The sequence below is a fragment of the Nymphaea colorata genome, chromosome 6, assembly GCF_008831285.2.
Source record: "Nymphaea colorata isolate Beijing-Zhang1983 chromosome 6, ASM883128v2, whole genome shotgun sequence".
NCBI lineage: Eukaryota > Viridiplantae > Streptophyta > Magnoliopsida > Nymphaeales > Nymphaeaceae > Nymphaea > Nymphaea colorata.
The window spans coordinates 2742811-2756192 of record NC_045143.1 but is presented as its reverse complement, the minus strand read 5'-3'; the positions used below and the strand labels follow the sequence as shown (position 1 = coordinate 2756192).

Sequence of the window (13382 nt, the reverse complement as noted above, 5' to 3'; positions counted from 1 at the left end):
AAAGAAATGAAAAATTATAAGCAAACTGAGCCTTTGATTCACTAAAATCAGAAATTTCATGTCTGTGCGCGTGATATATATATATATATATATATATATATATATATATATATATATATATATAGAGAGAGAGAGAGAGAGAGAGAGCCCCTAGTCACATCGGCAAACTATTATCAGTTTGGCTAGAGAAATAGCTCATCATTGTGTTGGGTGCACGAAGGGAGTTGGAGTTTATGCTCATCAAATTTAAGTTCTTTATGCCGTTGATGCTGCAAATGATGTGAGCCACAATGGAAATTATTCCTTCTACTGGCCGAGATGGATCACATCTTTCAGAGCGTGCCTGATTACCGACCATCTGGAGTTGATCTCAAGGTCTTCGCATTTTGAAAGTTACAGTTATAGAGGTCAGACTTCTTAATTCCACAAGTTAAAAAAGAAACAACCAATAAAAACCATGCTTTGTGTAAAATCTTCATTCTCTCTAGCGTGAGAAGGAAACCCACTTGAAAAGAAAACTGAAATTTCATTTAGTTAAGTATGGTGGTGCTTTGATACTTAAACAATAAGCATTGCCTTATAAATTGTTTCGTACCTTCAATGCTACGTGAGTGTTTCATGGATCTATTCATTGATTGAAGCAGATTCATGTAACACTAGTTTTATCGTTTCATGAATCTGTACAATCCTTAGTGCAAAGAGTGTTTTTGATTCTAAATGATCCATAAAGTACCCGACTAATCCTGTTTTTGTTGTGAAAACAAAAGTGAGGGCGTTACTCCTTCAGCCCGAGGGTGCAAAAAGACAAAGTGAGGTCATTTTGTTGTTGCACTAAGTAACGGACAGTAAATTGTTGGGGCAGCCGCCAGCGAACGGCTGGCAAGCTCATATGTCATGAGAGCTAACTCAGGCCAGCCAACGTCAACCCAAATGTGTGTGTGTGTGTGTGAGAGAGAGAGAGAGAGAGAGACTGAGAAACTTACCTATACATTTAGCGTGGCTTGACGTTACGTTGTTTCAAGTCTCCAAAATTGTCACATTGTGGGCTGTTCATTTTTCAAGATCTTACGACTCATATTCTTGTCACATCATCTAAAAGATGTTTACCACTAAATAAAACGATTATTATTATATTTGTAAGGTCTGACGGCGGAAAGCTTATTTTTCAGAAGAAATGTTTGTTATCCCAATTTTTGGGAGTACCAGACTTGATTGGATTCTGATTGGACTGCCATCTATTTAATCCTTTCATATTATCCTATTCAATGGTTAATTGGACGCCCCAATTAACACATGCAGGTTGGAATCATAAGAATTAGAAGTGAACTTTTAAACTAAAGACGGAAAATGACATAACTATTTAACAATGTGAATTTTGAGATAGACACTATCTAGAGGAGGCCGAAGCCCCTCCCGCTTTTCTCTGCCCCTGGGTCGAAGGCTTCCATCATAATCTAAAAATGAAATACTGCATTGGGTTATATTTTATTTTAAAAATGTTTTCCATGAAAGATTGTTTTTATGTTTTCTAATTCAAATTGCTGGAATTGAGCCACCTTTCTTTCGAATGTACTACAAAAGGACATTGAATTTTGAACTTCTATCACCATGAGCCTATCCTATCAGGTGTTGACGATATAGAAAAGGTGATTAGCCTACATAGCATCGATAAGACGGCTTTATTTATTTATTTTTCTGCCTTAGCCATAGGGAGACGAAACAAAAAGCCCCATTAGACATTGAGCTTGCTCAATAAAGAAAAAAAGAAATCTTATTTATTGTGCACCAAAGAAAAGTACCGTTCTGGAATATGTAGGTGAAAAAATCTTACCACTTGAGAGGTTAATAGGCAGCTCCTTGCAGCCTTCATTACTTACCGCAGGTTATTTCTTATGGCATCTATATACAACTTAGTTTACGGCCCTTGCTTCCGTAGAAAACCTATCCATCAGTTTCCTTTCAACTCTCTAAAACCCACATATATTATGAACCTGTTTGGGCAAATATCATGACTGTGATCTGTATCTGAGCGAGCGAGAGAGAGAGAAAGAGAGAGAGATTTTATTTAACATGAGTGGAACATATAGCTGGAACTACAGTAAACTAAGGTAACATGGCCAACCATTATTGGCTGCTTGGAAGCCCTTGCCAACTTATTTGAGCTGTTAATGGCTCTCTGCCACAACACAGCCTCAGCATTCCACATTGATACATAAAATCACCATGAACAAGATGTGTTGGATACATAACCTCGTTCCAGGAACAAGATCAACATTCTTCTGTATGTCAGTAAGCTTCTTCCCTTTTTATTTTTTTATTTTTTTTTGGAAGAAAACATGCTATCAAGAAACTATTATTGCCAGATGTTGCTTCACCAATCTGTAACTAAGCTTGTTTGCCCAACCATCTCACTTGAGGAAGCTTCCGAGCCTTGGCATGCATATGCTCGATTTCACGGATGAGCCCCAGCAGAGCAACTGATGTGCAAATCGACATAATTAGTTCAAGGATGCCTTTGAGCGCTTGGTGGGTGGTGGGTCCTGCCAATCAGTCATTTCCCCACTGCAATTTGGCAGACCCATTTCAGGCATCATCTGTCTAATGCTAGAATTTTGAGCATCGTCTTCTGCCTTTTCAGAAACAATATGTATTTCTTTCCCCGTTGGATCTTTTTCCGTTGGAACATTTTTTATGGAAGACTTGGCTATGTCAGAGGGACCAGCAGTGGTCTCATCATCCAACGAAGAATGCATTTTCAACTTGTCCGCAGACATGCATTGTTTTTCAATCATCAACTGGAGATACCGGCCCTGTTCTTCAATTCGCAACTGTAGGTTTCTCTGAATCTGCAGCAGGATTGAATTAAAGTATGGATATGGCAATAGAAAGTAGCTTTTCATGTGAAAGAAGAAATTCTACTAGCTATCCACCAATCAATTTATATTAGTATTCAAATGTATAGTGAATAAATATTTTTCCCATTTTGTGATGATTTCTATGAATACAGAACATCAAATGCTTGTCTTTCATGAAGTTCATTATTTCTTTAAATGGGAAGAATGATCCAGAAAAACCTTTGGCAACATATAGATATAGGGACTACAAGTATGTCTAGAAGTTGGATACAATTTTGCTGTTTTGGAAAACAATTCTCGCAGAATGTTCATCCTAGAAAACATAATTATATTTGTTTTGACTAAATCCTGCTAATTATATTCATACCTCCAGTTGTTCATGCAAACGCTTCTGGACCTCCATCTGTAGTCGCAACGCTTCAGTAATCTCAATGCTCCTGTCCAACAATGACACTACAAGAATTAGCACCAGAACAAGCTTTTAATATATAAGAAGTTTGCATGTGTCAACAACACCCCATTATGTACTTTCTCTATAAACAACTGCATGCTTCTTGCTTGATGTGTCATCCTCCCTACTGGAGCTAGTAGTCTATAGTCCACATTTGCATGTTCAAGTTAACCTGGCCCTAGTTTTCACAGTGAGTTTATATATATATATATATATATATATATATATATATATATATATATATATAGAGAGAGAGAGAGAGAGAGAGAGAGAGAGAGAGAGAGAGAGATGACTCATAGAAACATGCAGAAGGCAGACCTCTGTGGTAAAGTCAGTATTTCTGAACAAAACGACCAAGTGCAAACAGAATGCTGATTGTGCGTGGATATGGACATTAGAGCTAGAAACCCATACGAAAACAAAAGTCCATGGTTGCAAATTTTTGTGTTTCCTAATCCAATCAACAAAAAATACAAAAAAAAAAAAAGACAAAACTAAATAAACTGCCAAACTAAGAAACCTAGTATGCATGTAGGCCTTCCAGACAACTTAAGGAACTTACGTTTTCAGGTCTAGAGATGACACTTCCTCGAGTCTTGTCCTTTTCTCCACATTTACTGCATAACTTGCCATATGATTACTAAGGTCAAGGCAACTGTAAATGCATTTCAAAATATCATCGAAAACAAAAAGTGGATGGAACAGAAAGATTAAACAAGCTGGGTTGAGCTCAAATAACACATGCTTAAAAAACAGAGACATTTCAATGCTTTCAAAAAGATGAACGATAACCAACGTAGCAAACTAGTTCCTGGACAAAAAAAAAAATCCACCCTCAGTAACTTGCCTTCAGAAGTTTCTGGCCTGTACCTAGCTGTTCGATATTTCTGCAGTTGAATAAGATATATGTGGTTAAAGACACAAACATTTCGCAAACATTTCAGTATCTTTCTATCCAAACAAAAGGTATCAACAAGAAAAGACCTGTAAGTGACTTTTAACATGGTAAATGGTCAAGCCCTCAACATTCATATGATTCAAAACAGCTTTTGGGGTTGCCTCTGCAAGTATATGATCTATCGTCAGCTAAAAGACTCACGTCAAGCAATTAGGTCCAGCGTCTTCAAAGAGTTACCCACTTTCACTGCCCCCAAGACAGTTCACAGCATCAATAAAGCGTTCATGGAGTTCTGGGGTCCAGCGCATGCGAGGCTTGTTCTGGTTCCCATTTGCAATTGATGGGCTTGCTGTATGAGCCTCTCCTGAAAGACTTGGAACCTGTTGATTGATTTTAGGTTGGCTAACTGTGAATGTGGAAGGTGCTTTACCTTCCTGCTACACAGCCAACATCAAACATGAGTTTTTAATTAATCGTACTATAAATGAAACTTGAAAGAACAAGCCTTGGTTTGTAGCAAAACAATGCACAACAAAATCTTCTAAAATCACAAATTAGAAGATGCCTACCTTTGGCTCTGGATCAGGTTCAACAATCAATTGATTCCAACCATTGACTCCTAAAGAATCATTCGTCATAAACTGATTGGCCCATTCTGCAAGCTCACTATGACCAGCCTGCCCTTGAGGGACAGTTGTAACATCACCTTGAACCTGTCCATCTTGACCACCAACTGGATCACAAAAATCAAGAAAGAATGATTCTTCTGGCCACATTGCATTGTTGCTTTCTCTTGTAAAATTTCTGGGTGAACCACTTTGAAACAATGCGGAGCATGAACTAAGCGGCTGGCCAAAAGATGTTTCATTATTTGACACCTGAGGCAAAAGTAGATCACTTCTGGGATGCCATTGTGGAGAAGAATCAGTATACTGTGCATCACTAGTCAAGCCTGACTTTGTTGAAAACGTACTTCCAATAATGCCACTGCTTGACATGGTAGATGCTTCATCCTGTGCTATGGGGTTCCTCCAAGGTTCATTTTCAAATGAAACTTGTTGAAAATCTGCCAATTTTGAATACTGTTCTTCAAGGCGTGTAGACAACAGTGACACAGACGATCTTCCTACAGATGAAGCCATATCACTCATCTGTTTTGCTTCTGAACTCTGAATAGGAAAAACTGGCCGAGTTTCCATTCGTTCCCATTAAAAGTGGGTAGATGTCATGTCTAAAGTTCTTCACTCTTTTAATCACATTCATTCACAATACCTTCCCAAATATCATAATTTTCCAATATGATCACCAAACTTTCCATTGTTAAAGTGTGAAGGGCTCCAAATAAAAAATCATGAACACCTAGATCTCCTCAGAATCTGCACAAGCTAGCACTCAAATTTCAATGGAAATTAAATGTTGAAATTATAGCTCAGCTAAATATTACATCATTTCTTCATAAAAACAAGCAAGCACATTTTTGGGATGTTGAGAACAATAGTTAGAGAAACTTAAATGAGTATATATATTAATATCTACAGTGTGGCAAAGGGAACATTTACATTCGTATGGACTACAAATACATTAGAACGACTTGACAAACAAAATTTCAATATAGAGAAAATCTCATAATAGGGCAAAAGTGTTGGTGAACTTTATTATCAGAATTGAGAGCCTATAGAAGTTCAGCAATAAAGAGTGTGAAACTCCACATTTAGCGAGGAACAAAGGATAAAAAAACATAATCACAAAGGAAATCCATCATTTTTCAGGAACCAAAAGAAAAAGAGAGAAAATAAAGGGTTCATACACTTGCACTGGAAATATGATGAACCACGATTAAGAAAAGGCTGCAATTCTAGAAAAATGAATCAGCTGCTAAGCACTCATGCCTTGCGATTATAAGTTCACAACAGTTCTACTCATACATAATCTTATTCTGCTTTTGTTCACATCTAATCTCACATCACTTTACCAAGAAACCTTATTTTCTTTCATTTTGTTGGTGGTAAGACTTAAAAACCAAATTTTCCACAATATTTTTCTATAATAAGTTCAACATGATATATAAAACTAAATTGCGAAAAGTTTTTAACATGCTCAGTAACAGGATACCAGAAAAATGAGCATACATTGATCTTGAAACTTGTTAAATTTTCTAAAGAGAGCACCTTCTACAATTCCTCCAAAAGGGATATTTTCCCAAGAACTTTTTGACATGCTGAAACAGCATAGCTATTTGAGAACCTTTGCTTGATGTATTAAACAATCTTCTCTTTTGGATTGTTAAATTTTGGCACATAGTGGGATGCTGATCGCCCACGACAGAATCTCATGATCCAACAGCCATTTTCTCTATACTAAGCATGTAGAACAGGTTGGCCCATAGGATCAGCTCTACAGAAAGTAACACAGAGATTGCACAAATTGTGGTAGTTTAGCACTTTAAACTAGATGTTATGTATTATTGACAGTGGTACACATGCACACATAACATCATATTTTGTGAAAGAAGCATATGGCATATCTTGATTGAAAAATTGCAAAATATAGCCAAATATGTACCATACGCAAGGCATATGCTCTTGCAAACAGGGTATGTGCTTAATTAGGTTATATTAGACCCTACATACAAAAGAAAAATGATGATGGCAATAATCTCATTGACATAATCCAATCGGAACTCTAATTTGATTACACAACATAACAAAATAAAAAGCTATCACAAGAATGGACAACCAAAAGTCTGAAACAAATACTGCACTGGACATACCTAAAAGGAAAAAATTGATGCTAAGTTGAAGCAAGAAAGCAAGCTGTAGCATATGACCATCACCATGTAAGAAGGATCCAAAAAATAACATACAATCATCTTCTCAATTAGGAAAGTAGCGAATGGTACCAATAATCCATAATTACACAAAAGATGAGCAAAGGACAACAAAGTGAACAATCTTCAGTCCGTGGAAGATAGACTTCAAAATAGAAAGGGCAGGTGTTACAGAACCGATGTACAAGTCAGCCATGGTCATCAAACTATGGACATCAACAGTACAAGGCAGCTAAATACAAGGACTAGCACTTCAAATAAATAGTAGATATACAACAAGCAAAAAATCAAACCCGATCAATATACAAGAGAACTAAATATGCTAGAAAACACCAGTCAATTTGCAGGAGAAGGGATAACTCAATCATCGTAAAAAACCATCATAAAACTTACAAATTAACAAATACAGTCACAGAAAAATCACTAGATTACTCATATAAAAGATCGAAACATGATTCAAAATAAAAAAAGATAAAGAGTTAAATTTCGCACAAAATGTGCAGAAACATGTCCATCAATCAGACCCAACTATCTTCAATACAAAAATTTTGCACCATAAAAACAGCATATATCCCTTTCTCAAGCGAAGACGATTCTCAGCGATCGAAAACGCGAACAACCAACAAACTTCCACTCGTTTTCCATACCACCAACAAAAACATAATTAAAAGACCCTATGTAATTTAACTGAACAACAACTTAGTTCGCCGATTCCCTTATGAAATCAGCAGCACAACCATTGGACGCTTCTAAGACCAATCATGAAACAACTCCAAACTAATAAGCACCTGTACAAAAATCACAAATACAACAAGAGAAAGCTATGAAACAGACAAGAGTCCGCTTTGCAACCATGCATAAGTAATCAACTGCCAGAGGAAGCAAAAAGATATAGCGAGATATACCGAAATAGATTGTGGGTCGCGCCCCAAACTGAATCAAGGAGAAGAAAGACGAAGCGACGTTGAAGATTTCTCCCGATTACATTTGTGATCGCGAAAAAATATAAAACATATTAAGGGGGGAAAGGATAAATATTCCGCCACGGTCTACTCGGAATCCCATCTCAGCGCCAAGCAGAAAAGATATTAAAAGAAATACAAAAAATAAACAAATGAATGCCAATGTGTACTTACTTTTCAAATGCACCCACTTGACATCAGAATTATAGAACGCACCTACATTGGAAAATTTTTTAAATAGCGGTTCGATCTTTATAAAATGAACTTACGATGAAATTTTTTTTCAAATAGCGGTTCCATCTTTTTAGTAGAAAATTTCACTGTCCAAATGTAAGTGGAGCCTCTTGAGATGGGTTTTTAGTGTACCTCTGCTCTGCTTACCTTTAGTTCAAGAAATTTTGTCAACGAAGATGATCTTTAATTTAACAAATTTTGTCAAAGAAGACACTGGAAGTTTGAAGACCAACAAAATTTAAGGGCGAATGTTGAAGAATAATTGAGGAAAGGATACGTCAGATCAGATCTGGCTGAAGCTATAGATTAAGAGTATGATTCATTTTGATGGTTGAACAAAACAATTTTTTGTACTAATAAACGATAACTCAATGGATACAATTAAAAATTCAAAAAGTTTGACTTTCTGCTTTACATATGTCAAACACTACGGGATATTGTTAACCACCACAATGGCATTCCACTGTCATGATCGTGATGCATTATGATAGTGGAATACCATCTTGGTCTATAAAAGCTAAGTTACTCGGATTACATCCAGCTTTATTCGGAAATCACAAGTTTTAACAGGCCATTCAAGTGAACGTGCTTGATCTTGAAAGGAGTTCTTGAATACCTACATTCTTGATGTCGATAGAAGAAAACGAAACGACCAACCTTCATTGATTGCAATAGTTTCACGAGTAGAGCTTTTATTAAAGTGGAGTGAGGGTAGATAGTATGAACAGACAAAAGCTCTTTTTTCTTTCTAAGGCCTATATATGGTTTGAGACTTAGGTGGGAAAGGAGACACTCATCAACTAAATGACATCAACTAAATGTCATGCACCCGCTTTGTTGGTCGATTTGCAAAAGATAGGCCGTAATATATTAAATATGAGAGGATTATATTCACTCAGTGGGTCCCGCCAACCTCAAAAACATGGAGAGGCAGCGCCAGGTTCGGCATGAGTGTGTCGGGACAGAGCTGAAACGACTCGGACTCCTCAACAACGATCCAGACCGTGGACGACTCGGTCCAAAGACAACAACTATGGGTCCTCAAACCCGGGTTGAGATGGATTTGGATATAGGCTGATATTAGATTTAAGTTCAGTGGATAAAGTTCTAATTTAAGAATGGGCCAGAACAAGAGTGGGATAAGTAGGGATAAGTTCTAATTTATGTGTGGTCCTTTCTTTGGTAGGTATCACTTCACGCATATTGAATCCTTGACTTTCTTTAATTGGAGGTCAAGGATATTGAATCATTGTCCTTCTTTAATTGGAGGTTTTAAATGAGAGAAAAATGTCTTTGAATGAGTTGGTGCAAATGGTTTTGGGGCGGGGACTAATAGTCTCTATTTCAACTGTTAAGGGCATCAACATCTTGTGCTATAAAAGAAAAGTCACCGATGTGTAACTTGAAAAACACCAAGAATCGCATCTCAAGACATTGAAAGCAGGTTATGTGCTTCAAAGGGACAATGAGTTAAGTTGGAGCTTCAACTCTCTGCCAGATAGTGGGTCTTCCTCACTCATCCGAAAATGAGAGAGATACATACAAATTCTTCATTCATGTGATTCAAATGCACTTACCATTTATGAGAGATTGAAGGCCTAATTTATTACAAACTAAACAAGACAAAAGTAGACATGACCTGTGCCATTAGAGCCAAGTTAGAAATGCAAGTTCAAGTTAAAAAATTAGCGAAACAAGTTGTCATTCAATTTCAAAAATTTGATTAACAACTTCCCTTTTATATTCAAATAATCGTCATAAATATTGATTATATGGGCTACTTTAGTCAGTCAAGGAGTCGTGTTATTTTACAGACTATGTAACTTTTGCTCCAAAATTATTTAAGGCTATCTGCACTTACATGTCGTAGTGGGGCTAAGTTGCACATTTGAACAATACAATTCACAACCTAACTAGCAGTCAACTCAGAAATGCATGTGGCAAGATTTCTTCCCAAACTTCGTTGTGCATCAATGTGAAACCGATCCGATTCATTGAGCACCGAGTCTCCATCGTTGGGCTGTGGGCGCTGAAACTTTTTTGGAAAAGCAGGACGCGACTTAATTGGTGGTGTCCACCTGGATCGCATGGCACATCAGTAGTTAGTAGTAAAAGGCAAAGGCCTTTATCGTCATTCTATCAAATCCTATAGTTTTGTATCTCTTAAATACAATCAAACCAGCACTAATGCATCATATCCTATCAAAATTTCAAAGTTAAATGTATTTAAACAAGAATAGTATCGAAATGGACGCCCTACTGATGTTCACGTGCATGCATAAACACACACATTTACGTATAAATTGGTAAACTGAGATTTTGTGGTTGATTTGCATAGAAGCACATAGAAATTTAGTCGTTTTCCAAGTTTGGATGTATTATTTGAGAGAAAAAACACCACCAAAGAATTTGTTTGCAGGAACTTTTTTTTTTTTTTGGGTATCCAAATTCAGAATACCTTCGTTAATTTCATTTCATTTCATAATAGAACCTTGCAAACTATGGTGCTACGTTTGCTTTATACACAGAATCAGTCATTTTTTATGTTTATACGTGTTCTTTCAGCCAGGGGTGAAGCCAGAATTTTTTTCAGGGGCGGGCCAAACGATCTGGTGGTCGGGCCAAGAGGAGCGACGGGTAGTGCCTAAAGGAACGACGGGTCGGCCCAAACTAAAAAAATTTAATTTTTTCAATATAAAGAAAAAAATTGTGCACTCACCCAGGCCATGGCCAAGGCGGCCCCCACCTCCCTCCGCCCCTGCTTCCAGCAATAAAAAATCAACAGCTCTTAGCATGGAAATTTGTTTGTAGAAAAATGTTTTTATAAGGTAATATGAAGGCAACCCTCCGTCTTGGTGAAGAATAACAAAATAAACAGTAGAAAGAGAGAGAGAGAGAGAAGAAGAAGAAGAAGGAGGAGGGGAGTGTGAGTGACAAAAGTGAAGATATGTTTAATTTTAACAACACTTAAACATGAAAAGTTTTCCTTTCCCCAGTAAAAGACATTTTCTCGTTCTATAAGGAAGCCAATTTTCAGAGATTTATTTTCTTCTCATTAGATGCACCAATTAAGAACCCGGGGACGAAAACATTTAAAAGTTACCTATCCCCCCCACATGCCAAATGGGTTCTTGTCTTTATCTTTTAATTTTCTTAGAAAAGTTTCAATGGCGGCGTTGTTTTAAGGGATACAACATAGCTGGTAGTGGTGGAGGACGTTTCCACTTCAAATCTTATGGACTATGATACAAAAGAGTGGGGTTGCTGGGTGGAGCTAAAGATCCCGAAAGAAAGCAGAGGGAATGAAGGGATCTTCAAACCTCTTTTTTCAAAATGGTGGGTTGCTTGAAGAATGTGTTGCCGTTCGAGTTTCCTACTAATCATATTTTTATTTTATTTGACCTGAAGTTTCGTAAACTAAAACTTACTCTAATATCATTAAATTCAGAAATTAGTACAAATTCTGAAATTAACAACAAAATATTTTAAAAAAAAATCTTCCAAGGCTTGATGGAAGTGTTAGTTGTTAGGTCCCATACCTGGGCCCGCTTCAAGACACGTGGCCCATTCCAATAAGTTCAATCCGGGGAGTATTTGTATTTTCACGAGTTCCTTAAAAAACAAATGGTGTGTGTATGTGTGTGCGTATGTGTATATATACAGATTGTTCGGAAAAAAATACCCCGTACCCACATTTGCTAAAGCTTAGCTGAATCAAATGAGTTTGCAATAGGCTGATTCTAATAACAATCAATGGCTTACGTAATGCATTTTCAACCTGGATGTTTCAAGGAAGAGCACCCAAACTATTATACTAATTACATTGCTTTCCATTTCTCTCAAGTTTCCTCCATGGCCCCATCTTTGAGCTGGCTCACGCGCTGCCTATGACTTAACTCCCAAGCAATAGTGGAACAAAGAGGGACGTTGAAATTTTCAACTATAGGCTAAAACTAATATTAGAAAGATGTCTAACATATTTCGGATAGGGACCATTCTTTTGTTGAGAATAATGACATAGGGGTTGATTATCGGTTGGCTCGAGTTAAAGACTGCAGTCATACTGAATAGAATATATATCAGCAAGCTTATCTTATACGAAAATTAGTGCAGCTCTTCTCAAAGGACAATCTGAAAGTTTAAATGCACCACATTAAAAACATATATATATTAGACTTTAACCAGCAGGGATCAAAACTATATGATATCTGCAAAAGTTTAATTGTTTATTTTGGTTTGTCAAATTTGGCATATAGAGATTAAGGGGCGTAGTGTAATTGGGCAGTGTCATAGCCAAAGATTTTGGGCTGGGTGGCTCTAATTGAAAATTATTATAGTTTTAAGGGCACTGTTGTATGTAAATGAGCAAATCATTTAAAGCACTTTTATGAAAATAGAGGATTTTTGTGGGGCAGGTGCCCACATGTGGCTCTACCATTGGTCGCATAGAGGTGCGGTGAAAGCCCATCTCCTAGGTTTGATTTTTGTAGATGCTATTCTTTTGGGTTGTGCTGTATCAAATTCCTAAAGTAGGCACCATTTCTACACGTAGGCTTCTATACATGCGAAGAACTTACTTTTCACTATATACGGTTTTTATAAATCTGCCTAAAAAATCGAGGTAATTTCATGAAATACTAGTTATATGATATTTAAAAATGTGAATAATTTTTTGGTAGATTTAAGATGTTCCATTACCAAACAATCCCTTATAAAATAGGACGTATCCATACTGTCTTATGCCTAAGGCTAACAAAGAACTCACTCAGACGCGTGGTCTTTCACAAGTAATAGAAAAAAAAAAAAGAAAGAAAAATTATTTAAGGGCCTTGTTGTCCAGAAATTAACGACATTCGGCTATACAAAAATTAATTGCTGCTAGCAACACACAAATCAAGCGAAGACGTGAACCTTTAATCCAAATTTCTGATTTATTTATTTATTTGTAATTGTAGCGTATGCTGGTTCTTCTTTGAGAGAGAAACTTATTTAAAAATTCCCTGAAATTCGTCTCCTTTTCCAATATTTAACACAGAACGCCTAGTTTTGTTCCCGGAGGATCATGAATTAATCTAAAATAAGCGTCATTTTGCAGCGAATCCCGTCGACATTCGTCAGCTTTTTGTTTACAAGAAAAGGCTTCTTGATCTGCAGT

The 13382-nt window shown here is 36.8% G+C and overlaps 1 protein-coding gene across 3 annotated transcripts; it reads right to left on the bottom strand.

The window, feature by feature from the left end:
- Positions 1-2041: 2041 nt before the first annotated feature.
- Positions 2042-8120, bottom strand: LOC116256333 (protein PHOSPHATE STARVATION RESPONSE 1-like). Of its 3 annotated transcripts, none has more exons than XM_031632675.2 (8): positions 7937-8120; positions 4774-5589; positions 4446-4641; positions 4291-4367; positions 4154-4193; positions 3869-3923; positions 3223-3292; positions 2042-2846 (listed from the first exon to the last, which is right to left on the bottom strand). In XM_031632675.2, the coding sequence occupies exons 2-8, from the start codon at positions 5401-5403 to the stop codon at positions 2499-2501; spliced, it is 1416 nt and encodes a 471-aa protein (XP_031488535.1). In that variant the 5' UTR covers positions 5404-5589; positions 7937-8120; the 3' UTR covers positions 2042-2498. The 3 variants fall into 3 exon arrangements, with proteins under 3 accessions (XP_031488535.1, XP_031488534.1, XP_031488536.1); XM_031632674.2 differs by having other exon boundaries at positions 4774-5580; XM_031632676.2 differs by having other exon boundaries at positions 4446-4638; positions 4774-5580; positions 7937-8119.
- Between the last annotated feature and the right edge of the window lie 5262 nt (positions 8121-13382).